This window comes from Oryzias latipes, chromosome 11 (assembly GCF_002234675.1).
Source record: "Oryzias latipes chromosome 11, ASM223467v1".
In the NCBI taxonomy this organism is placed as follows: Eukaryota; Metazoa; Chordata; class Actinopteri; order Beloniformes; family Adrianichthyidae; genus Oryzias; species Oryzias latipes.
In genome coordinates this window covers 16678671-16706045 of record NC_019869.2, presented here as the reverse complement: position 1 = coordinate 16706045, position 27375 = coordinate 16678671, and the positions used below count along the sequence as shown (strand labels likewise).

At 40.0% G+C, this 27375-nt stretch overlaps 1 protein-coding gene across 1 annotated transcript in view; it reads right to left on the bottom strand.

Moving 5' to 3' along the window:
• Positions 1 to 20494: 20494 nt before the first annotated feature.
• Positions 20495 to 27375, bottom strand: part of LOC101156340 (POU domain, class 2, transcription factor 1) — a 62333-nt gene continuing 55452 nt past the window's right edge. Inside the window, exon 16 of the mRNA XM_011481010.3 lies at positions 20495 to 25512. Within this exon, the coding sequence (XP_011479312.1) occupies positions 25133 to 25512 (380 nt within the window). The 3' untranslated portion in view covers positions 20495 to 25132. The remainder of the gene's footprint in view (positions 25513 to 27375) is intronic.

The window sequence follows — 27375 nt, the reverse complement described above, 5'->3', positions numbered from 1 at the left end:
TTTAAAAAGCGGTACACCAAATGTACTTCTTTTTTGTTCTAGTTTTTCCTATTTTATGTGATTTAAAACAAGTGTTTTATTTAGAGAAAGCGGGAATCAGATAAGCTCGGAAACTGGGAAATGGGCCTGAATGGGCCCAAATGGCAGCAGGGCCACACCCAGAGTGAGCGGCAGTGACTGCTGACAACAGAACTGTAAGGGGAGAGGCCTGTTGACACCAGCCCATCTGCATGCACAAGAAAACACCTTTTTGTCTCCCTTCTTTACCCACACACACACTCACACAGCGGAGAAGAGTCAAAAGGAGAAGGTTCGTGACACCAGACTGTGCTAGAAAAGGCCGGAGGGGAAAGTTTGCCTCTGTCTGTGTTTTTCAGCCTGAGTTGGGGTGATGAAGACATTTTCCATGTCGTGTTCCTTTGCACCATGACAGTATGTTTGGGGAATAAAGAGGCCCTTGTCTGTGTTTCTGTCTGTCTGTCCGTCCACCTCAAGGGGCAGTCAGATGACGCCTGTCAGTTTCTCTGCAGCTCTCGCGCTTTAGCCTAAGCACTCTTGGATTTGCAGAAAACACAAAAGAAACAAATGTAGAGAAGTAACATGAAGAAAGAGGTTCTAGAAAAAAAGAAAAGAAAACAGAGCTGGAGGGATACTGTGAAGGAAAACGGAGACCTGGAGAGAGCAAAACAGCAAGGCGGATGGTGAATGGCCTCTTTGTGATCAAAAGACTTGTTTATTTTTTTGGCGCTTGAACTCTTTAGGAGCCACATTGGGTCTGTCTGCGCCGTCTAGCTGTCCTCATTGCCCGCCCCAAATCCCAGCAACTGGCCAACAGAAGCCGGGTCAGCTTGAAACCACAACAATCCCATCAAGCAGGGAAAAGGAGTTTTAAACAGCTGAACCATTCAAAGGCTCTCCGTGCAAAAACATCCTAAGCAGAGGAACAGTTGAGTTTTTTCTTTTTGTTGTTTTTCTGTGTGCAAGTGCTGAGTGTTTCTAGGCTTATTTTCCCCCTATTGACTCTGAACTGAAAAGACTTTTACTTTAAGGCTCATGTTATTGTAAACCACACTTGGATCATGAAGCTTTCATTGATATTGCCTATTTATCCTCAGTCTGGGTTGTTATTTTGAGTGCTTTTAATTGTTCACTTTTATGCTTTTGAGGAATTCCAACAAAAAGAATCACAAAAATACAAGTGTGCTCTTTTTGTAAAAGAACATGCCGGAAACTTCAATTCTACTGTAATTAAACGGGATCTCAGCTAATGCAGCTCCATCCTAGCTCTAGCATCTGACCCATGAAGCAATCTTTTTTGTAATCTGGACAAACTATACACTAACTAGTCAAACATTCATGTCTTCAGACATGGGGTACCGTGCAAACTGCACACACTTCAAACCTTGTTTTAAGACGTTCAAGATATTTTGACAGGTTTTTTAGTTGTTTTAACTTCTCTTTTATCTACACCTTTCCAAGCTTTTTATCAAAATCAGCACAGTGGAGAATTCTTTGTCTCACTAAAAGCTAGGATCTAAAAAGAAGAAAATTATTATTAAAATGAGTCAAAATCCTCTTGCTTCATATTATTGATAAAAAAACTCGATTAAGACTCAAAAAAATTAATTAGCAGTAGTTTTTGGTTCAATTAGAAGGAAGTTATTTTAAAGTTTAATTGAAAAGAAGACTGGCGATCAATGTCATTATTTTGGAAACGAAAATTTAGTTCTAAGAGTAAGTGCTAGTTTTAGATTTCAAGAGGATTTATTAAACTTGCACTAAGATCAATTTCTAATTTTGTTTTTAAAATTACACTAGTTTTTAGTAACTCATTAAAAATGACCTACAATGAGGTACATTAACCCGTGTGCTATCTTAGATGACCCCACCCTTACATTGTCGTGTTCTTCCTACCATGACAAAGGTGGATAAAGGTGGAAAGATTTCATGTAATCCGTGGACACCAGTGAAGATAACAAAAGATTGAAGAAAAAAGGTTTAACTCACTGTCTAGTGGGTCTAGATGACCCAACTCCCAATGTTAAAGTGCCTAGGATAGCACAAGGGTTAAAAATAATAAAAAAGAACAAACCATTTGCATGGAACTGGCAAAAAAAACCCACACGTGTTGGTTGTATACTATTCAAATTAAAGTGATTCTTTTAATTATGAATATACAGTTTTTAGGCAAATTAAAAAAAACGGTGTCAGTTTATAGGACATTGTTTCTGCAGAGCGGCAGGAGTTCGTCAGGAATTCAGCTCTGGCAGAACTATTGGGATGGATGAGCCTGCCTCCACTTCCCATCAGCTATCTAAATGCTCTCCTGCTTGCAGCACCAACCTAACATTAGCGTTGCAACTAAAATGGCGAGCAATATCACTGCTATCTAGCCATCCAGATTTGAGCCAGATACCAGCTTTGATGAGGAAAACAAAGACAACCATGGATCTATTTTTCTGCAATTGGATGCATCTGAATGGAGCAGAGCAGGGAGCTTAAGGCCTGCTGATTGTAGTTTGTACGTAGCAACTAAAAGCTTTTTCAGACGCCATTTCGTCTGCTCATGATGTACCACAATTTGAATAAAAAAATACTCAGAAATTTTATTTTAAGCTGAATTTTCCTTAATACATGTCCTCCAATGTGAGAAAATAGTATACGGACACATTAAAAAGACCAAAAAGCACTTAGAATGATTGTTCAACTACAATTTGCAGTATGGACAGATCATTGAACTACATACGAGCAGTTTTCTTTTCCTTTTTTTTAAGACTACCTATTTTTGTTGTGGACAGTTGAGTTTTTCAAACCACAACCTTCTTACTGAGAAAACAGTAGCAGGGCATGATGCAGTCAGAGTCAACATCTTCAGAAGATCTGGATCGAAAAAGAATTTCTTCAATGGAGCAAGTTTCAGACAAGCTCCACCACTCCATTTTAAAAGTGTTATTTGACACTTCCATCCCTGCAACTCACCTGTTCAAACCACAGCAGGTCTGATGAAATGTAGACCCAACGAGAGCATGCCTCTAAACAGTAGAGTACAGAGAGAGCTGTAGAGCATCTCTGACCTGAGTGCTGAAGTCGTCCTCTAACCTACAGATTGCTGCGGCTTGTGAGGATGTTTTACACGAAATGAAGGGGAACTTCACCACATCATCCAGGGCCCGACACAGTTGTATGCAGTCAGTCACACTCCCACACAAATGCTCTCTGTTCCCGTCTCCCCCGCTGACCCCCTCTCCCTCTCTCCCCCTGCTCTCTTTCTGTTTTCTGTCTGGGTCTCTCTCCCCCCTCTCCCCCCAGCTGGTATTCACACATGTTTAATGGGATTAACACGCTACTGCGTCAGGCGGAGAAGAACGACAGAAATGGGCAAAAGAGTAGAGGATGAAGCCATGGAAGAAATAGAGGGGGGAGTAAGAGGGGGCAAAAAAAGGGGGAAAGCCAAGCGAGAGGAAAGAGGGAGCCTCTGAAAAGAATGTACAGTGGAAAGAAAGCGGGGTGTCAAACCTTCGTCCATTAGCTTGATCTTAAACTACAAGAAGTCACAAGGGACAATTCAGGAACCATTTGGACTCCCTTTACATTCAGACAGAGCAGTAATTTACAGAAAAAGTACCATTAAATAACCATAAACAAAATCATCAAGAAAGAAAGAAGGAGGGCTGCAGCTGAATCCTTTCTGAAAAACATTAACACTTAATATGCAACTTACTCACATTAAAGACCCACTTCCAAGAAAATCTATTTTTTAGTGTTTTTACATATTCTTGTAGTATTTATCTCATGATAGAGGACATATATAAAGAAAATTAAGCTTAAAATAGCATTTCTGAGTATTTCTATATTCAGATCATAGTAAATCAGGAGCAAATCAAAAAAATGCTGTAGGAAAAAGCTTGTAGTTTTGACAAGGAAGCTACTACGGCAACCCACAACCTCCCTGCTCCGCTCCATGCATCCACTTGCAGACAAATAGATCAATGTATGTCTTTGTTTTCCTTGTCCGAGCTGCCGTCTGGCTTCAAACTGTACAGCTGGTTAGCTCCGGTATTGTTTACTATTGTTGCATCCATGATGCTGGTTGGGTTTGTGAGGGGCTGTAAGCTGGTGGGAGAGACTTTGAGCATATGGATGACAGAAACTGGGGGCAGGCTTACTCTGCGCCACAACTCAGAGGCGAGTGTCTAACAAAATACTGCAATTCTGCAGAAACTATGGCCTAGAAAATGACACAGGTTTTTTTAATTTTGGCTAAAAACGGCATAATGATAATTAAAAGACCACTGGGAACACGTTGACATTAGATCAAAAGATGATTGGAGCAAAACAAAGCTGTCGAAGAAAACAGCTTTCAGCAAAATCCATTGTAGAAGATACTTTTACAGGAGTAAAATACCTTCTGTTTGTTAAGCCCCTAACAATACAATTGGTGTTGTCGCCTTTGATAACAGACTTTAGTTGAAAATTTTCTGCATCTCTTGCCAATTTACTACTAGAGAGTTTGGATTTAGAAAAACAGGGATAAAGTCACAGAACATTGACAAAAACACTTGCTGAAAGCCTTGAAAGTTACTCGGTTCTCGAGTCCCAGTCGCTGCCTCTAATCTGAAAATGAAAGACAAGACCACAGTGAGGTTTGGTGGAGAGGCGAGGCCTTTGGCGATGAACACACAAGTCATATTTGAACTTTCTGCTGTTTCCGTGGCAAGCCTGCAACCAAGAGAGACAAGACGAACATGAGTAAGAGAAACCTGAGATGCAGAGCAGACAGCGGGGCGACAACAGCAGTAAGGGGAGAAAAGTGGAAGCTGGATGGTAAGTGAAAGAGTGGAAGCAGGGATGATGAAGAGGAGCAGTCAGGACTGATTTGGAATGATGGAAATAGAGAGGTACGTATGAAATGGTGTTAGTCTATATCCAGCTCAGCCAGCATGTGTTAACAGGCTCCTCTGACTATCTCTGAAGGATCTCCCTCTTCCTATTACTGTTGGCACCCAGTGCCACTTCCTCCCGTGACACACTCCAGAAATATCCAGACTACTCCGTCATGTGTCAATATAGAGAGACTCCAAGCGCTGCAGGAAACACTAAGCTCACATTTAATCCAGGACTGGATCTCCCAGTTCTGCTTTGGTATTGATTTACAGTATTTCCTAGAATTTCTCTCAGCTGTTCCTCGAGGACTTGCTTGTACTTGTTAAGCTCTGTTGTGGTGATCCATGTGTGTATAAAGCAAGTCACTACCCTGGATTGTTGATGCTACGAAAATCTATTGCAGTTAAAAAAAAAACCTAACTACGTATGAACAAACAGAAAAAACTGACCAAAATACTTTTGAGTTATTATTGTATTTTCAAATGTGTCTTTGATTCAGTCTCTATAAAAGTAGAAGTCCTAATAATGCTGTGGTTGTTTCAAACACAAATCAAAAGTCACATTGGGACTGAGGAGCCCAAAATTTGCTGGATGGCTTTAAATCTCAACTCTACTTAATGTGCTGCGAGAGATTTAACCATAACCAGGAGAACCAATCACACCTCTCCTTGTATTAAGTCCCAACAGTGGCACCACTTAAACAAATAATTGATTTTAAAAGGCTTGTTCATAAATTTGTCATCCTGATTTTGTGTGCTTCATAAACAGGGCTTTGGGATCTGTAGGAACCACTCTGTTGATAGAACTTCATGTCATGACTGTTATAGACACGGATACAACCAACTTCCTCAGAGCTTAAAGATCCACTTTGATGAGAATGGTGTTTTCAACATGTTATTGTGGCATTTTTCTGATGATGGAGGACACATATAAAGAAAATCAGATCAAATCAAATCAAACTTTATTTATAAAGCACTTTTCATATTAAACTATAACACAAAGTGCTTTACATTAAAACAAAACACAATACGTAATGTAAAATCAAGAATGAAAATTAAAATAAACATGCACAAAATTAAAAAAATAAGGCCCCTCCTCCCCGTACACAACCCCCCCACTTCTTTCACACGTCCCACCCCCTAACTGATGGGAAAAGAGAATAAGATAGGCTGAGCACAAAAAACAAAATGTTGGAAACGCTAATAATTGGAACCTCCCTCTCTGTGAACAGCCGCATAACCAGCCAAATGCAGCATCACAGGCGGGGACCGCTCCACCACAGCTAAGAGGGGATGCAGGTCCCCATCTAGAGCTGCAGTGGCCTAACAGCATCCGACCCAGAGGGAGAGGTTCTCCAACTGAGGAAGCACTGGAAATAAAAATGAAAATAAAATGAGAATGAAAATGTAAACATATTGATAAAAGCAATAAACAATAAAACATTGAAATAAGGTAAATTAAAATAACACATTAAAAATCTAGTGTGAGTTCATAAAACAAGATAAAATGGATGGACAAATAAATAAATAAATAAATAAATAAATAAATAAAGGTATTAAAAATTAGCTGAAAGCCAGGTTAAAAAGATGGGTCTTTAGCCTTTTCTGAAAAAGTTTAATGCTCTCTGCGGCTCTCAGGTCCTCTTCTTCTTACTGCCTTTTACGCCTTGAGACGCTTAGGGCAGCAACAAAATCTTTCCACTTCTGACGGTCGCGGGCCAGGGTGATGATGGTTCCCCAGGTGTGTCCAAATTCTCTCAGCTCGGCTTCTACTGTTCGGCGCCAGGTGATCTATGGCCGTCCTTTTTTTCTTTTTCCATCTGGTGTCCAATGTAGTGCTGTCTTTATTATTGTGTTGTCTTCACTCCTGAGTACATGTCCAATCCATGTCCAGCGTCTTTTGAGGATAATTGATGAAATGTCTTCTTGATTGCTGCAGAAGAATAGATCTTCATTGGAGATCTTTTGGGGCCAGAAAATTCTTCATATCCTCCTTAAATTTTTGGTGTGGAAAGTTTTGTCAAGTCCCGCTGTGTCATTCTCCAGCACTCTGCTCCATACAGTAATACTGACAGAACACAGCTGCTGTAGAGCTTCAGGTCCTCCGGCAGACTGATAAATAAGAAGGCGCAAGACTGTTAAGACATTTAACCCTTGTGCTATCTTAGATGACCCCACCCTTACTTTGAAGTGTTCTCCCTACCAGGACAAAGGTGGATAAAGGTGGAAAGATTTCATGTAATCCATGGACACCAGTGAAGATCACAAATCATTGAAGAAAAAAGGTTCAGCGCACTGTCTGGTGGGTCTAGATGACCCAACTCCCAACGTTAAAGTGCCTAGGATAGCACAAGGGTTACAAACTGTTAGAAGTATCTTGAAATCAATCCTGAAGCATATGGGGAGCCAATGCAGAGATTTTAAAATTGGGGTGATGTGAGCCCGCCCCCTGGTTTTTGTAAGAACTCGTGCAGCAGAATTTTGGAGAAGCTGAAGGTTCCTAATGTTAGTTTTTGGAAGACCAGCAAGCAGGGCTTTACAATAATCAATTTTACCCTTGGTAAAAGCATGCCTTAGCATCTCCATATTAGCAAGAGAGAGTAGTGGGTGATTTTTAAGATGATAAAAATCAGTTTTAACCACCTGTTTTATATGTGGGATAAAAGTCAGCTTAGAGTCGAAAATAACGCCCAGGTTTCTGACTGTTTCTAAATGGCTTAAAGAAAGTTCTTTAAACTTCAGAAACTGTTTCTCTCTCTCTTAGCTTCAGGACCGATAACTAAAATTTCAGATCCAATGAAACGTACAATTGTATTTGTAAGTATTTTTTATTCAAATGGTTGTGAATCAGGAGCAAATGGAAAAAATGCAACAACAAAGAAATTGTTAGAGATCATATTAGTGACGTCAAAAATACGCCATGCGGGCCACAGGCTCTCTGCTCTGTTCCATTCTGAAGCACGCACTTGTGAACAAATAGATCCATGTTCGTCTATGTTCTCCTCATCGGAACTGGAATCTGGATCAAAACTGTACGACTGGATAGCTCCAATATTGCTCGCCATTTTGGTTGCTCCAGTAATGCTAGGTTGGGGTGTAAAGAGCTATAAGCAAGCAGGAAAGCACATAAGCAGCTCTCATTTATATGTGACAGGAAAGGGGCAGCTCCCATCAACAGTCCTGCCCACAACTCAGATGTGAATTTCTGATGAACTCCTGCCGCTCTGCAGAAACTATGTCCTAGAAAATTACACAGCTCTTTAAATTTTGGCTAAAAACGGATTATCTTAATTAAAAGACAACTGGGAAAGCTTTTACAATAGATCAAAAAATGATGGGAGTGAGACTTTTTTAACTTACTCCTTATGTATCTACATTTAAACTTAAACCCAAATTTGGCCCATTTACTAGCGGTTTTGACTTCCTGGACTACTTGGACTCTCACAATTAAACTTGGGTTGTTTTTCTGCTCATATTTTTTAGTTTGCTTTTATTTCTTATGTTTCTGCTTCAACTTGCAATGGGGCTATATTAAAGCTGTGTTGCTTTGTCTTGCTCATAGGTCTCCTAGCAGCCAGCATCCTCTCATCTTTAGTTCAGTGCTGCTCCATAACTCCTTTGTGCTTTCAGGTAATGTTTCATTTTGCTGCTTGAAGCCATGAGTGGTTCTGCTCCTTCCTCATCACTGAAACAAAAGCCACTGAATGATCAACCTGTATCCTGTGCTCTGCTGAAAAAGAAAGTGATCATAATCCAGCTGAGCAGAGATGAGATTTTAACAACTGTTTCATGGAAATTAACCTTCATTGCTCAGTTGGCAACCTTAAGCATGACAGACGTTTTCCAAAGGCTGTGATCTCGGCTGAAAAAGGGCAATTGGGTGCACAGTGTGGGGCTGATGTGGCACAAATGTCAAAAAGGTGAATTAGACACAAACCACAGGTTTTATGAGGGTCAAACGGAGCACAATGCCCCCAAGAAAATGCAGGTTTAGATCCTAAAGCTGACTCCTGAGTGAATCCCAGCAGTCTGAATCAGTGTGGGTCAGTCAGCTCTGGGTTTACCTGAGAAAATGTTCAAATGTTTATTTCCTGTTTAGCTTTATAAAACAAACAAAAAAAAATCAAAAGTCTACATGTTAACATTTTTTATTTACTCATTTGTTGCTCTGCAATAGGTTAGGACAGTTGGCAAACCTGAAACCCAGTATTTAAGCATCAAACATCGAAGCAAATTGTACCAAACTTTCATTAAAAAAACGTTTTTTGCAACAATTTTGATCAAATATATAAGGCTTGAAAAGATCAAAATCTATCTATATGACAGCATTACACATTTAGGTGAAATTTCCTAAATAACAGTATTTGCATCCATTCAGTTTGTACTAAAACTACAACTTTTTAAAAAACTCCTACATATAGGCAAGGAAGTACCGGAAATATGGTATTTTTTGCAGAATTATGGTGATTTTAGTGGGGTTTTTTTAGTGTGTTTTTAGCTGCATGCATTTTTAGCTTCTTAAAAAGTATTTTCCAGATGATGAAAAATGCACAAGTCCAACTATTCCATCAGTCAAACACTACCTTCACACTCTAAAACACTACTGTATACATTATGACAGACTTATAAAGCTCCAACCTGTGGAGGCGTGCATTTTTCCTGTTTTTCCACCCCCACATGAAAGCATCTTAATGGCATGAGGTCTGCTGTTTGCTGCATTGCACCCTGTCGATGTTAACGGACTGTAGGACAAATATCCTATAACGTGTGTTTATTTTTTGGGGCAATTCAATATAAAAATCCAAAAAACATGTTGCTAAATCAAAGCAAAGGGAGCCTAAAAAACACAGATCTGATGTGAAATTATTTATAGATTAGATGTGGCCTCCAATCTTTTGGATTGGGATAGTGTGGACTGACTGTGAGTCAGAAAGTTAAATGCCAGTTCTAGTTTTCGGCAGCAGCTGTGGCAGTTTTGTCGGGGTGGACGCCTGTTTGACAGTAGTTCATTCATGTGATTTTACTGTCTGTTGACAGTAGAGACAGAAAAGTATGTAAAAGTTGACAAGGTTCACACCGCAACAGGCCAACAAAAACACCAAGGAAGCTTTTAGATTTGCTCCAGTGTTGATTTAAAAATCTGTGGCTTGGATGCAAAGCGACAGGTTCAGGAGTGTGTTATTCCTGCTGCCATTCTCATCTGCAGGAGAAGCTGGAACTGTCCTTGCACCGCTTCTGTTTTCCTGAAGTCCTTCACATCCTTTCCTTCTGTCTTCCTCTCCGCTTTTCTCCTCTGGGTCTGTTCTTTGTCTCTCTGTCCTGCTTCCTCTCGTTCTTTTATTGCTGACAGATGTGAGATTCAGCAGCCAGCTTTGGCCCCTTTTCTCCATCCTCCCCATTCTTATTGTTTTAACAAACTGTATATGTTCTGCCTGACATGTATAGTCTACTGTCTTCTGCTTTGCAGGCATGTGAGGTCCTGCTGAATGTTGACACTTGTCTGTACATGACTGTTGTCCGGAATCCGTAGAGACTCTACAGGCAGATGAAGTTGACTTTGACTGCCTGTTTTTACTTCTGTTTGTTTTGAATATCCTGAAACGTTTCTTTTGTTCAAACTGAAATGCTGAAACAGAAACTGAAGGATTATGCAGAAGTTTGGCTGTTTTTCTTTTTCCTAATTGACTTATTTAACATTGTGAAAGGATTTCTTTTGGCAAAGTTTACATATTAAAGAAAGTATTTGCAGTTTCTACTGTTCTCTGGCATTCCTAAAGCTAAAGATGATTCATTAGTTTTGTATTGAACTGCTAAAATGTCCCTAATTTCAACAGAAAGGATCTGTTCCTGACCTGTAGACTATAAGACAGTTCCGCTGCCCACAGGTTGATGCTGCCACCCACAATTAGGAGGATTTCTGTCTGCTTGACGTTCTGCGTCGCTGTGAAGGTGAAAGTTGGCTAAATGAGAATATAAAATATCAAGTGTCGGTTAGTGCAGGGTGGGGAGTGGTGGGCTTGGCTGCACACAGTTACGCTCGGGTGGCTTTGGATTGAGACTGAGCTTGTCTGACTTGGGTTGGGATTGGCTGGCGGTGTGTTTGTGTAGGTTTGGCTGGATTAGCAGAGCGGGAAGCAGCCTATAGGACTCGCAGTATGCTCGAGTCCTGCGCTTTTTGGCTGAAGTTGAGAGCACGACGGGAACAGACATCACACCAGGGCTGCGGTGATCAGACAGCCAGACAACACCAGTCATCCAGCCAACCGCAAGAGCCGGCCACCTACCACACACCCCAGGCACAGAGTTTGTTTCTATGGCTACACAGTGACTGTGTGTATCACCGCGGTTACCAGAGCACTGTGTCTGGAGGTGTCTGAACCTCAGCGAGACCGGCAAATGTCAGAAGTGTACGTGGTTCCATGCTTTCACATGTATTTACACTTCAGGCGTGTTGCCATGTGCTCCCATCCAGAAACCTGAGCACAAATGAAATCAATCACTGCAACTTCAAAAAAGATGATTAATGGAAAAACAACAAAATCAATTCAAACAAAAAGTAGTAAGGAGATGCTGCTGTAGTTAAGCTTCAATTTTAGGTGGAAACTATGAAGTGTTTTCCAGTTGGTGTGGTTGGTTGCCTGTGCAACCTCTAGCCGAGGATGGAGACAGTATTTCTAGACTGGCAGACGCGGCACGTTTCACTACAGTGAACCGCACGTCTCGGTTTTTCTGAAAAAAAGGTAAAGCAGGTTGATTAGTTGACACCCCCCTCTTGAGCTTAGTTCTAATCTTAAATGTGAAAGCAGGAATAATGAATAGCAACTGGCTCCTAGATCAACAAGCCCTTACAATTATCTGGTAAACTGATCCAGCCTTTGTTACTTAGTTCTTAAACCGGTTTTAAGGAGGAAAGTCCCATTGGGAGCTTTGTTCTTGGTCAGACATCACATTACCTGAGTACTGTAACAACACAAGTGCATGAAAGCAATGGAAAAGACAAACCTTTACAATTTGATGGAGGAAAAGGATGAGGATTTGATGACGTACATGAAACTGTAGAGAAAATATGGAAAAGAACTATGTCCGTTCACTCAACTGACTGCATGTGGTGTTTTGGCAAGATTTGAGAGCGATCGACACACAACACTGTCTCTTCCAACGTGGGATATTTAAGCCTTAAGGTTTACTTCCCAGCGAGGTTAGGGATCACACCAGAGTTCACTGAACCATGTTCTGGCTTGCCTCTGCAAACCAGCCTCAATGCAGTTTCCTTAATCCTAACCAAGATCATTCAAAGCCAAATGAACCACATTTTGAGGTTAAAAGTACTCGGGGATGGTAAAACATCTTATTTGTCAGAGGTAAAAGAGTTGGATGCAACAGTTGTAACAGTAGTAGCTGGACGACTTCTTAAAAAAAATGTTGAAACTATCTGGAAAAAATTATTGAAAAAAAGATAAAGAAAAGCTTCTGTCTGAGTCATTTATAGAGTTTACACTGCAATAGCTGAACAATTTTAAAGAAAAGTGTCTTTTTTTTAAGTCTGCAAGAGAAGCAATTTCATCAAATAGGTTTTTAAAAAGCTTTATATTTTAAGTTTAAGAAAACGTGTCTTAGTGACTAGATTTCTCTTCCTAAAATAAAAAATATTAGTCATTTTTCTTACCTCGTTGCTTATGTAAAAATAATTTTTTTGGAATAATTTTTCTACTTATTTCTAGGGGCCCTGTTTTGCAGTGTAAAATGTGAGAACGTACAAGTTGGGTCTACAAGAAATAAAAGATGTCTTTTTGCTCTAGAAATAACGTCCTCTGATGTGCCTAGCAGACCGTCCCACTCTTTAAGCTAGTCTTGTTTCAGGGCTCCCCTTCGTTAATGATTCTGCTCTGTTCAGAAAATGTGACAGAGCTGATCCTGCAAAATCTTACAGAAACCGTTAAGGTGGACGATTTAGTGTCTTAGATTGAGTGAAGATATTGAGCAAATGGTCCCTTTTTGACTTGGGAAAAAGTTCATGGAAATTCAAGTTTTACAATTTGGGGCTTTTTGAAACAAGAATAGTGAAGAAAACTCAAATTGATTGAGTGGAGGATGTCAAAAAATTTCATAGCTGTACTGTTGTCATATGTGCTAATGTGGGAGAGCCAAAAAACAAAACAAAAAAACAAACTGAAAATGAAATTTTTCGGAAAACAAAAGTAATTTTCAGAAACAAACAAAAAAAAGTTAAAAATGACACAAAGTTTTAAACAATACTTAAATGTCATGAACCGTCTTAAACCAAAACATGACTGTTACTGCTGACTTAATCATAGCTGCTGCTATCGAAGAAAATCTGAATTCAGATCATACCTGTGAAGTGATTCTGGAGAGGCTCTGTACTAATCATAAAAGTATTTTTACAGCTCAGTGAAGCACTTAAACATCAACGTTTTCATTTAATTTATCAATATTGTAGAATTGTGTTTCAATTCACCAGTTTGTAAGTTAATAATTTTCAAGTCCTTAAAGTCGATTTTGACGGTGTTCAAAAAACAAAAAAAACAAAAAGCTGCATTAAATACAATGTGGTTGAAAAGGTACTTACACTAAACGTTTGTGATGCTGCAACTAATGAAAAAAGTTACATTCACCGCTGCAACCAATGCAAAAATGTAATCTCGAGCCCTTGTATGTGAAACCCCACATTTAAAGGCAATGAAGGATGAAGGAAAGGATGCAATTCCATCAATTTATTAAGAAATGGGATAAGACAGAATAAACTGCATAAAGCGCAGTAGCTTTTATTTCAAGCATTAAAAAAAAGAATGTTTGCAATTGCAATCAAAAAAGTTAAAATAATCTTTTAAAAACTGTTTTGTTCAAGTTGAGAGTTTTCTCTTTACTACCCTATTCTGAATTAAAAAAACAAAAAATGGCAGATTCTGTCTTGTACTTTAGGCTGAAATATCAGTCCAGTAATTAAAAGAACTGATGTGTTTGCACTCATCCTTCTACCAAATTGAATTCATTTTTTGGTATGCACAGAGCTTCAGGTGAGGAACAGCATCCAGAATTCTTTCAGACTGACACAGTTCATCCAAATGATGAGTGACAGCAAAACAACAGCCTGTAGGGGGCACGTCGACTGCTGGGGGGGCACAAACACTGACAGCATATCATGTGGGTGAAAATGTGTTTATACCTCAACTAGGATGGATGCCTTTAAGTAGTGAACAGACATAATAGAAATGCTTTATTTTTCTTGGTAATTCTGTACCACTCACACATGTATCTGCAGATTTAAATGTCTTTTTTAGTTACTTGTTTTATCACAAAGAATGTTTTTTGTTTGAAGAATATAAATATTTTTGCCCTGTCCACACAGTGTCACAAAACAAGCAGATGGCTGGTTCTAAATGCAGCAGGTTTATTAGGTCAGCTAAAAGTCCACAAAGCTAAATCAGGGTCAGGCAGGCAGGCAGGGGTCAATAACAGGCATGAGATCATCAGAGAAACAGCGAGAATAGTCAGGATCCAGACAAGATTCAGGACAGGCGGCATGCAAACAAGTCAAAACAGGGTCAGGGAATCAGAAGATCAGGTCAGAACATAACGCTCAGTAATGCAGGCAGAATGGCACAAACGATACTTTACACTGAGTGAGGCTCAGTACAGTGCTTAAGTAGATTGAGAGTGATTGCAAATGAAAGTTTGAAGGTGTGTGGCATCCAGAAACTGTGTACTGGGGTTGCTGGGAGATGCATTGAATTGCATTCAGAACTCTGGAGACAGTTCCCATCTCTGACTTCTGACACACAGATTGCAGCCTCTTGTGGTGGACATGTTTTGCTTTTACAATCTGGGTCGTTTGTTACTCTTTGAGAGTGTTAGGACGGGGGGGGGGGGGGGGGTAAGAAAAGCTAAGGGGTGTCATAACTTTACATGCGGTGATGCTCATACACACATGTACACACACCATCACGTGGCGTCCACACAACTGTTTACAAGTCTTAATCACATCTATACAAGTTCACAGTATCTATAGAAGAATTTCTGCCACACATCACTCTGACCGGCACCACCTCGTCAAACAAATAATATGCCCGTGTTTAACCAAAAGGAATGAGCATGCAAATTGAAGGACCTTATGTTTCCTGATTTGTACTTGACCCCACTGTTAGAGTAGGTAGCACAGTAACTCCACCCTGCCGTCCGGCCCGGCAGGCACCCAGGGAGAATCATTTTTGATGAGTATGCGGTGAACTTCAGATCTGCATATCTAACCGTATTTGTTGATTTGCTAGATATTTTTTTTTATCTATGTTTGTTTAGATGTTATTTTTGCTGAAAGTTACTCATTTTGAACATTTTTTTTCTATATTGTTTTGCTGATGCACGTCTGGTTATTTCTCCACTGATGGACAATTAACAGTATTTATTACGACTCATCTCGAGGTCTGTAGGGGTGAATCCAGCACTACATGTGTGTTTTGAAGTGCGAATAGCGGTGTACTCAGATGATGTGATCTTTGGCACAACCACAGCCTCATGCCTCGGTGAGTTTATTGGAAGACTCTCAAATTCAATGTTGCTTAGAAAAACATCAACAATTTCTCCATATTTTTCCAAACAAATTGGATGATTTCTGCAGCCAAGTTCTTCCGCAATTTTTTATTTCTAACATGCAAAATGTTTGACTTTTTTTTAACAAAAATTTTTTGAATCTAAAATCTACTTTGAATCTGTTTCATTGTCTTATGTCAAACTTTGGAAAATGTTCCACTTAGTTATTGAAATCCAGAAGCTGAGGTGAAACCACATTTATGAGCAGATTTCATAAAAATCTGTACACACGTGATGAAGTCATCACTGTATGCCACAAAAATAGTATGGTACATTTTTACTTTATCATTTTTCAAATAAATAGAAATATTGAACCCCCAGTTATTTCTTTTGAATGTCCAGACCCGAGACAGTCAACAGTGTTATTTTGTAGTGAATGGCGCCACCTACTGTCAATTTTAAAACACCCAAATTGAACCATTTACAGTATTTATATAAACGTCTACCTGATGTTAAAAAATAAAATCAAAAGAATCTTCAGCACTTTTAATGTAGCATTGCTATCGTTATTTTAAATGGTTTAGAGTTTATCCTGTGGAAATAAAATTCTTCAAAATATAATTTTTCCTGTAAAAACGCAAAGTTGCGCAAAAAAAGTCAATCAGACTCTGCAAGTTGTGTCACTTAAAGCAGGTTTGGTCTTTATGTTAATCATAGATACACTTCAGCTGTCAGAGACAGAATGTAAACAAAGGACATCACACAGATTTTTATATAATTCATTTTTATACTAATAAGTGATCAATAACAGAAGTTTGTAATGTGGTCCTGGTTGTCTACAACAGAAGTCTGCTGTTTTCTGTCTGTACAAGATTTAAGTTAAGGATTAAGTGGGACAACTTGCAGAATCAGTGACTTTTTGTCCCACTTTATTTGGTGTCAGTATTTCATTATGCATAAATATGATTTACTTAAAAATATTTTCCTATTTTTAATAATATTTTGAAATAATGTCCTTGCTTTTGAATTTCCAGCATGACTTTTTTTTTTAGGAAATTGAGTTGTATCATTTTTATTGTGAATTCCTTTAAAACATTTCCTTGAAAAACACACGGGCAAATATTTAAATGCTGGACCGCATGAACATATGACACGTTCCTGCTCCTCCGCTCTGCAGCATCAGGCTACTGATTCCAAGACCGTTTCACACCTGGCGTTTTATTTGGGTTTTCACACGTTTGGCCCGTTCACATCTGGCACGCAGAGTGCGTAAAGGTGCAAACATAGAGGTTCATTCATGTTTTATGGAGCATTAAGGTAGGAGAGAAAAAGACAGAGTTGGTTTCTTCTTTTGAGGCGCAGAAGGTGAAGTTGGTCCTGAGGGTCCTGTGTGGTTTGCAACTTGTTAGTTCCCAGAAGAGAACCTGGTGCTGACTGGAAACACATAAACAGACCCGGGCCACCCAGATCTGAACCACCCAGGACCAATAGCAGAATCATTATTTAATAAAACAAATTTCATGAAGGAGGTGGCTGAGTTCCAGAACTTTGTTTTTAAAGGCTCATATCTGCAGAGTGTTTTTATTTTTTTAACAGCGACAGAAGCAGCTTTCTAAAAGAGTTCTTAACATCAATAGACAAAAAAATTATTACTAATACAAATTATGAAGTAATTAGCTGCAGAAGAATGTTTTTCTTTAGGGAAGAGCACCAGGAACTGATGAGAGCAGGAGTGTGGTTCTGCTGATCTGTGACATTCTAAACTCTCATACAACTTGGATCCAGCTCATGAAAATCTGATGAAAAGATAACCGAAACATGGCAGCTGAGAAGAACAGGCTTCCTTGAAAAGGACGTTTCATCTTTGTTCGCTCCACAGCAACAAAACACCTCTAAGCTGCTGTGAAAAGCATCACCACCGACAGCAAGCAAACAGAAAGTTGTGAGTGCTGGAGAATCCATTGCTCTGAGATCCTTTCATTATTTAGTTCTTACTCCCTGGTGTAACATGCCAAACATGTGTCGAGAATGTAACATACAGAGCAGCATTGACCTTATGGGTTAGACGTCTGAGAGCGAGAAACAGGTATGTATATGGAGTTTCTGTTCACAAATCTAAAAAAAAACCCAGAAAGTCTCAGTTTGCGAAGATAAAATTCAGTTCTGCTCCAGAAGACTCAGACTGTGACCAAATCTATGAGTTCAAGTTCGAGTGTAAATCTCTGCTTAAGAAACTTTTGATTCCAAACCCAGCATGGTTTGGTCAACAGTTTTATTCATTACCTTTACAGATTACATGAAAAGCCTCATCTTCTACGCTTACAGTGCATGGACTAATAATGCCGTTTGAAAAAGGGCTTAATTTTGACGTTGAAAATACCCTGAGAGCGCCACAAGCTCCCTGCTTCGCTCCACAATGGGGAGGGGAAGGTGGGGTTATTTTGAACCATTGCTCCTGCCCACAACTCAGGGGTGAATTTATAATGAACTACTACCGCTGAGCAGAAACTATGTGTCAGAAGTCAGAGCTCCGTCTTCCCCTCTGGTCACCACCGGGAACTGTCCCCAGAGTTCCAACCACACTTTCAGGATGCAACAAACTTGACTCTTATTCATTCAATCAACCACAGCTAAAGCTCTGCCCCAAGCTGAGCTCATCGTGAAGCATTGTTTGTGCTACTCTGCCTGCCTTACTGAGCGCTGTATCTGGACCTGTTTCCTGACCCTGACTCCATTTGCCTGCCGCCTGGCCTGACTCTCGCCTGGACTTTGACTACCCTGTCTTTTCCTCGTGATCTCATGCCTGCTATTGACCCCTGCCTGCCTGACCCTGATTTAGCTTTGTGGACTTTTAGCTCAGCTCATAAATCTGCAGCATTTGGACCCAGCTGTGTTCTTGTGACACTATGTTATGGAAAATGGCAGTTTAAAAAAAAAATCTTTTGGCTAAAAATGACAAAATCACAATGAAAGGCCACTAGGAATGCTTTTATAACAGATCGAAAGACAGAGCTGGACTGTTAATTACAGAGTAATTTCAAGCGATGCACATAAGAATGAACAGATTTCAGCCTGTTAGTTGCATGAGCAACAAAACTCATCTCCTTCTTTTCTTTACACATAAAGCTCCACTTTAAGCTTTGATATCCAGCTTAAAGAAAAGTTTCTGTCCTTGTGCCACAAATATCTGGTTTTACCACCAAAGTGGTTTATAAAGCTCAAATAAACAGCTTCACTTCAGACTGCCCCTGAAAAATGGGAAGTCGAAGGTTGTGGCTCCGCCCCCTAAAATGAGCAACAAACATAAAAAAAATGGTTCTGGAGTTTTGTCGATTTATCCCTTAACTCGACACACAAACCAGAGAGCTTCTCCTCAGCTAAATAAATATGTTCTGTAGATGTTCAGACTTCACCTGCAGACATGAGCACGTTCCTGATCATTTCACCAACAAAACTCACATTTAAATGTGAATAAAAGAGAAAATCCAACCATCCTCACACCATTTCAGTCTATGTTGACCATTGAGTCTCCTTTTGACTGTTAATCCTTGATGTTCAGACCACTTTGAACTCAATCATGAGGATGAAGTTACTTGAAAAAATAAAAAATAAAACACATTTAATCCACAGTGTAGTATGCAATGGATAAAGAGGAAAAGTGGTTGTAAATTAAATCACGATTCTAATATCCTAACTTACAAGTGAGGTTTTTAGTCCCCTCTGCTGTATTGTTACAGTCACTGCATCAGATAACAAGATATTTTCTCATTTATTTACTCCTGGAAAAAAAACAACCTCAGTTTAGATGAAACAAGCTTTCTGGTTCTGCCTTTTTCTATGGGGTCGGATCAGAATCACCTTCTAGTGAATAAAAAAACAGACTGTAAATTGGAAAAAAAGAAAAAGAAAAAAAAGAAAGTTATAAAACTGTTTTAAATTCAAAAGTACATAGTAAAGGAAATATTGAAAATAAAAAAAAATGAAATTTTACATGTGAAAAGAAAACTTCAAACCTAAAAGAATTAAATAATAATAATATAATAATAATTATATATATATATATATATATATATATATATATATATATATATATATATATATATATATATATATATATATATATATATATATATATATATATATAAATAAAGCTGTGACCAAATGAAAAGTATTGTTTATTTGTAACAACTACTGTTTTGTTTTTGTTTCTCTCACTCCTCAATTTCAGAATTTTACTTTTCAAATTTTCAGTAGTTTCAAGTTTAAAAAAGTTTTAAAATTTCTATTTTTTTCCTCAAATTTACATCTTTAGGCTGACCCTGATTTGACCCCATTGTTTTCATTATGGTTAACATTTCTACTCCTCATTTTGGCAAAAAACAGAGTCAAAAACACAGAAATGACTTTGGTCTAAATTTGCACTTTATTTCTAACACTTACAGGTTTGTTTCATCCCATTTCTCACCCCCCCCCCCCACACCCTTCCAAAGAAAAGTCAAACAAAACAACAAAAACAACAGGCACACAGATAGCGATGACTTAAGGGGACAGTAGAGGACAAGTCGAAACCCAAACGTTTCCAACAGAATCAAGTTTCGGGTAAAACTCAGACAGAAAAAGCCTTGAGCTCAGAAAACAGCATAAGCATACTTTAAAACAGAACACAGATCCCGCCCCCCCCATCCCCTTTCTTTAAAAAAAAACCCAAATCATTAAAGCAGATCCTTGAATTCACGGAGTGGTCTTCTGTTCATCTCTGTCCTCGTTAAGTTATATTAAAGAACACTTCTGGAGTTTACATCATAAAATCGTCGAGGTTGTTCGATGCGCAGAAATCAACGTGAGAAGCTACAGTGGAGCTCTTTGGTTTTTCACTGTTGAGGTTATTTTTTCTTCTTCTTTAGCAGTAAAATCTATCTTGTCCTTTTAACCTTTGGATTTAAGCTGCATTGTAGAAAAAATAGAAAGGAAAAGGTTTTCTTTTAAACTTTCTCCTTGATAAATCCACGACAACGAGGGCCGAACAATCCTGCCTGAAGTTATTCCTTTATTTTTTCCCCTCTTTCTGCTAACAGGAATTTTTTTGTTTTCATCAAGGCCAAAAGAAGTCTCTTATGTTTCCAGGTGACATGAGAGGTTCAGAAAATTTCACAGCCACAGAAGAACTTCATTAAAAAGCTGCCAATGTCTGAAGTGCTGTTATGTGTGGCCGTTTATCTACATTAAACCCAGGTGCTGGATGTCACTATCAGTGTGAACAAGAACCCTGAATGCTTATATACACATGGAATGACTGAGTGTGTGAGTTGTGTTTGTAGTGTAGCGTCCCGCTGTGGCAGGTTTAGCTTTGGTATCAATCGGGGTCCACCACAGGCTGCACAGGCACACATACAGACGGAGCTGCACTGCAGTGGGAGCAAACAACGCCAACGCAGGAAATATAGGTTGCGTTTAATTTGACCACCGCTCCGTTGTTTTTTTTTGTTTTTTTCAGTCCCCACAGTGAACCTGGAACACATCCGAGTGCTGAGCGACTCGCTGAAAACACCACGTCCAATCTGGTAAACAGGATTCTGTTTTTCTCCCTTCAACAGCAATGATGAGTACACAAAAAGAGCAACACCCCCAACACCCCCAAACATGGAGGTTAAAGCCATTGGAACAAGCGGTTCATGAAATTCTTGCAAGGGCTAGCTTCACACCCCTCACTCCTGAGTTCAGACAAATGATGTATTCTGTGTTTTGTCTTTCTTCATTAAAGCTTGAGACTCTATTTGGTTTTTCATCAGAGGATCAGAGGTATGTGTCCAGCCCCCCCCGGCCCTCCATTAAGACGGAGAGAATGAAGCGCAATGAGGAGACGAAAAGGGGGAAAACTTACAGAGGAGGAAAAGGAAAAGTTTAGATCAAATCAAATGCATTATTGTATGGAGTGAACGAGGCTCGACTCGATGACACAGGTGACAACCATTGACTGTATATGCGAACTGGACTGAGTGACCCCTCCCCCATGGTGTTCCAAACAGGAAATACCTGCGGGTTCTGAGAAGCCAAAATCCCATAGACTTCTTTGTGGAAACAGTCTTCTTCTTCTCAGAATAACCATTCTCGATCTGCTAACTTTTTAAAATCCCGTTAATCCCAATTTTTTTAAATTAAAGTTTTAAAATGACCAAGACGCCTCAATTAAAATAGGTTCAAAGCATTTGATTGACAGATTCTCCCGAGCCCGCTTTGAATTACTAGGGGTGTGGACTTCCAACAAGCTCACCCCTGATTGGTGAGAATGGTTGCCATTAAAATGTTAACTCAGGCCGACTCCGCTCAATAACTACTTACTGACATTGTCTGGTTCCAACATGCAGGCGTTCAGGTTATGAAAATATGCTGACTGAATTGACTTTGATTCATTGGAGCTGTAAGTAAGTCCTTTTCTAAGGGTGACATCACACTCACTCAGTCCAGTTCTCACATACAGTCAATGTTGATGACACATCTGGAAAAGATAACTTGCTTTGGGTTTCAATAAAACTTTTCAGGCAACTACATCTTGGCCAAAAAGCCATGTAAAACTGAGTCTAACATGCTAAAATAACAGCTAGTCTTCTTTTGACTTTGTTTAATTTCAAAAGAACTAAAGAAAGTTTAAAAAAACAAAAACTTCAATAGTTGGTGATTTTTTTTCTTTTCTTTGTTGTTAACTTGGTGACCGCTGGGGGTTGGAAACCTTAACCATAACCTGGTGAGAAAACTATAAACTCTTTATATGGAAACAGAAGTATTGATCCGTTTTTACATGAGGGGTGAGTAAAGGTGACATGAAAGTCTGAAGAAACCTGAACCTGATAATGAGAAGTTCCTCCACCGCGGTTTTCCCACCTCCTATCTCCCCGTCTCCTGTTTCAACAGTCGTTAGGTTTGGGTTTGCTCTGCAACATTCGTCTGAGATCTTCTCGCCTTGAACTCAAGACCACCTTCCTGCCTCACTATTACCCCTGAAAAGCTAGTACAAAGAGGACTTAAATAGAATCCATAAATACATAAATAAGAATCAATAAATAAATAAGGTTAGAGACATTATAGACATAATATTCCACATCAAGCACACACCTTGCTCACACAATAAATACAAGTTTTTTACCCAACAAGGAGCCTGTGAAGAGTTTTAAAGCTTTGGGTTCTCAAACCATCATGAACGGATAAAACATGAGCGGATGAACATGTTTTATGGTGTAAAGTTTGCCTTAAAGCTTGTTGCTGGTTTTGCTTTCACGTCTCTTCCAATCCCTCCGATCGTCTCTCCCAAAAGTTAACTTTAGAAGTGGGACATTTGCGATAAAACACGCTGGTTTTCATCGTCAGTCAGGCGGCTGAAGATGTTCCAAGAATTGCAAGTGTTTCCATTTTTAGATTTAAGTTCCAACTTTTTTTTATCTGATCTGATCCAAATGAGAGTGATGGGAGCTAAAGGGGTCAAACAGAGGAGAGATCAGTGTGATGGTGAAAGCAGGGATTTTGTGTCCCGTTGGCTTCGTCTGTGGAGGATTAATCTCGGCACTCATGCAGGAACGCAGTCTGACACACAGCTTGTGCATTGGTCAACAGGTTGCTGTATTTGGTTTGTACCAAAAAAAAAAAAGATTTTGGTTTTAAGTTTTGGCTTTGTAATGTTAAACATTCTGAACAAACTGATGAGTTTAAAAAAAAATCTTTTTCTCTCATGGAAGCTACATTTTTACATTTTGTTAGCGCAAATCAAAAGTTAAAAACCTGGAGCACAATCAAAGAGACACCATGGGAAAACGTCCCATTCTCCGTTAAAAGCAAAAACCAATGAGACGAACCCAGACATCAGGAACAGACGCACAATGGAAATAAAAAAAAAATCAAAATCTATATATTCTTAAGTCAGTTTGTTGAGGTTATTCCTTACTCCATCTGTCCAGGAAAGGAAAGTGAGAGGAAAGCTGTCGGCAGAGGGAGGGAAGGAGGGAGCGTTTCTGTCTGTTGACACGAGGACGGCAATCACAGATAAATACGGACAGACAGGGCTTTACTCACCCCTTTTCTCCCTAGCTCCCTCCCCCTCTTTGTTTGTATTTGGTTTGCTTACAGTTTAATCATTCATACAGTAACTAGTAGCAGTTAAAGTAGCTTTTGGTTTTGAGTGACTTTTTGGTTTTTTTTGGTCCGCTGCTTCAAGCGCTCCTGCCTCTCCCCTTCTTTTGTCCTGCTTTCCCCCCCTCCCGGAGGCTTATTCCAACCGTTGGCTCCTCTGCTCCTGACCGCTACTCCTTCTCCTCCTCATCTCTTTTGGCCTTTTGATGTGATCTTTGGAGACAAAGGAGAGGGGCAGATGGGAGGAATGCAGGGAGGGCAGGGTTTGGGGGCAGTTTGGGGAACGTCAGTGTTTCACCTCCTCCTTTTGTTCTTTTTTTTTTTTTTTTTTTTTTTTTGGTCTTTGTTAAGCTTGCAAGACGTGTGTGTATGTTTCTCCTTTGACACTGCTGAGGTTTGTCTGGACACTCGTCTCCAGGCGAATCCAGAGACAACGCTGCCAGAGGTTAGGCTTTGGTATCCGAGAGTGACTGTCTGGTGGGAGAAGATGAGCGGTCTGGAAGATGGCGTGATGTTGAGTGGTAACAAATCAAAGACGGGAAACAATGCAAAAGAAAGCATAATTCTTTGCCTTTGGTGTGAGTCCATACTTTGGTTTCCAGACATTAGATGAATGCTGAAGATGAATATTTGGTTAAGAATTCCTTCATTTGAACAAAAAAACGACAAACCCCCAAATGTTTAAATGTTTACCTGGGATTAATGACACCGACCCCCCTAGGAGATAGTTTTTAGGTTACTTTGTTTAATGTGGGCTGTCATTATAGAGGTCAACTGATCCGCCGCTGTAAAGTTGGACGATCAGTCTCAAGTGGCTAAGACAGGGAGGTAGATATCCTGGGTTCAGGTGTAACAGACTAAGCGTCCTATGAAAGATGAGTACAAAACAATAGAAAAATAGATGCAAGTCTTGGACTAAAAAAATGGAAAAAATCAATCCTAGATGAAATGACAATGAATGAAAGCTGGACAGATCACAAGTAAAAGTCTTTTGGAACTAAAGCTTTTCTCTCCGTTTGTTGTCTTTTTTTGGTTTTTAGTTTTTTGGTATCTTGGAGATTTTGGTTTACATCAAACAAGTGTGTGTTCCTATCAGGCATCCTCCTCTCAAGCATCATATGACTATCCAGGCTCACGTCAGTCTTTTCCTCGCCTCCTGTTTCTCACACACAGTCTTCATCCCTGACCTCATCGTTTTTTTTCCTCTGTTGTCTGCAGCCTCTAAAAGCAAGTCATCCGTTTTTTTTCTGTTAGGCAAAAATGCGTTTCAGTGCCGCTTCTCCAACTGTAGTTAATTATTTGGTTTTCAAGTCCGTCCGTCCCCCTTGCCCAGCAGTTCTCTCTATCTTCTCCAGTTCTCCTCTCTCCTCTCCATCCCCCTCATCGGTCTGTGTACAATTTTTGGCTTCAGAAGACTTCAGTGGTGAGGAGCACAGAGAGAGGCGAAACCAGGGAGAAGCAGACAGAGAGATGGCTTTGGTTAAAAGGCGAGGTTGTAGATTTAGATTCTTAAAGCGTCATTGATGCTCTTCTTCCTCCTCCTCCTCATCCAGCTCGGAGAAGGCTCTTTGGGTGCCACTCAGCGATCAGTCGGCCATGGTCCCGCCCAAAGTGGGTGGCGAAGCTTCGCTGAAGGAACAGAAAGAGGCGGGGCTTGAACAAGGGGACACTGACTCCTCTTGGCACAAACTGGGGCTCATGAGGTTGCTGGTGCCAGTGGGCGGAGACTGGCAAAAAGAGGGCCTCAGGCCACACCCACTGCCGGCGCTGCTGCTGACCAACCCCATGGTGGGTGTGGAGGTTGTCGCCATGGAGGTGACCATAGGCAGGAGGCCAGGGCGGTTGAGGAAGAGAGAGGGACGAAGAGAAGAGGAAACAGTGGGGCCCCCAGGTCCTCCCAGAAGGATGTGACCTTGACCCCCTTCAAGGCTGGAGAGAGACAGCTGCCCGCCGCTGGCTGCCAGCGCTGGTCAGGTGGAGGAGATGAAGAAGCAACAACAGAGAAAGAGCAGAGGATTAAAGATTTAGAATGACAACGATGGTCAAGTGTCTAAATGTAGACCTTTAACTCCTCTAAAGATGAAGAACAAACCCAAAACTTGCAAGCAAACTAATCTGCAGCTAAAAAAACAGACGTTTACAACTGAGAAGTATGACCGTGTGAAGGAAGGAAGGAAGGAAATTTGTCTGTGTCGATCCTGAGGTTTCATGGAAGCCCAGGTTATTCTGATGGGGACATTCAGCTCATCTGCCATGTTGGGTCTGTTGTCTGGCATTGTCCTCTAAACAGATTCCTTATGGGATGTAGTCCTGGTGAGGAATGCAATTCCCCCTAAACCAGCAGGTGCTTGCTGTATTTTTAAACCTGACATTGCATTTCGTACTAAATGCAGCAGCTGATACTGTTCCTCAAACCACCACAAACTGCGGAAACTTCACATTGGATTTCAAGCAACTTTCCAAATGAAATGCAAAAAAAATGACTTTCATCTGACAGAAGGACTTTGGATCATCGAAGATCATTGCAGTTATTTTGGTCCCTAGTCCAGATAAGATCCCTCTGATTTTGTCTTTGGTTCAAGAGTGATTTGGTACAAGGAAAGTAACATTTGTAGTGCATTTCTAGGATACTCCTCCTTTTAAATCTTCCTCAAAGTCCTCAAAGAGCTTTGTTTCAAGACCTTCTAAGGGAAATTCCGTAATGTGTTTGGATGCAGCACTCGGTGAACAGCCCGCTTCTTCAGCAATGATCTGTTCTATCTTCCTTGATCAGGTCGTCAATGACTGTCTTTTACTTTTTTTTTATTAGTCTTCCCCATGGTCATGTGATGGACTGGTGAAGGCTAATAAAATGTTTATAGTCCAGGGAAACCTTTACTGGGGTTTAAAAGTAAATATCAGACTGTAATGTGACATTACGAATAACATTCATTTTATCCTTATTTTCGGAGTAAATTCAAATAATGAAAAGTCATCCATCTTTGTCTAATTAATCCATAATATATAAAAGCTTAACAGTTTCACATTAAGGCAAAAAGAAAAAAAATAGATATAAATGTGATATTTTATTAAGGTTGTATGGTCCCAATAACTTAAAAAAATACCATAACTGTTTTTAAAATCTTGTTTCTATGACTCTAAGAAATCAGATTAGCTCTCAGTGGGTTGACACTCTACTCCAACAGAGCGACACCTGTGAGGTTTTAAATTCAGTGTAACGGTAAACACTTTTATCCATTACACTGCCATGAGGGCAAGCATTCAGCTCGTGTGTGGCCCCAGAGAGAGCCAAACCTGGGCTCCTCTCTTGTAAATACTTCATTTCAACTCCCTCTTTCACTGAAGCTCCTCGTTCTTCCCTCCTCCAGCCTAAAAGTTGTGTGAGAGCCCACAGTGCCAGCACTGCAGTTTCCATAACAGGCTGCATCCTTCTCATCAACACATGGCCTGGAGGACGGCGCCTCTGAATAATGCTGAACAGAGCGCCAGAAAAGATGTGAATTGGCGCTATAGGCAGATGGAAACACATGACGGATTCAAAGCGGAGCTCACTTGTGATGCTTAATTGATTTGGCAGCACATCATCTCGCTCAAAAAAGGACCGTTTCCAGTGAAAACTAGTTCTTTAGCCAGCAGCTCCTGATATTGTGAAAGGTGGGATTGTGTCTGCTCAAATTTACGGTAAGATGACTTTGCCTCTTAAGCTTTGCCATAAGGGGGCCCCTTGTCAGCCTGTGATAATAGCACGCCATTGTATGAGAATGAAATTGAAATCTTTCACCATTCTAAGCAATTCCAAAAGTTTGTGCTGACGGAGGGCCAGGGTTTG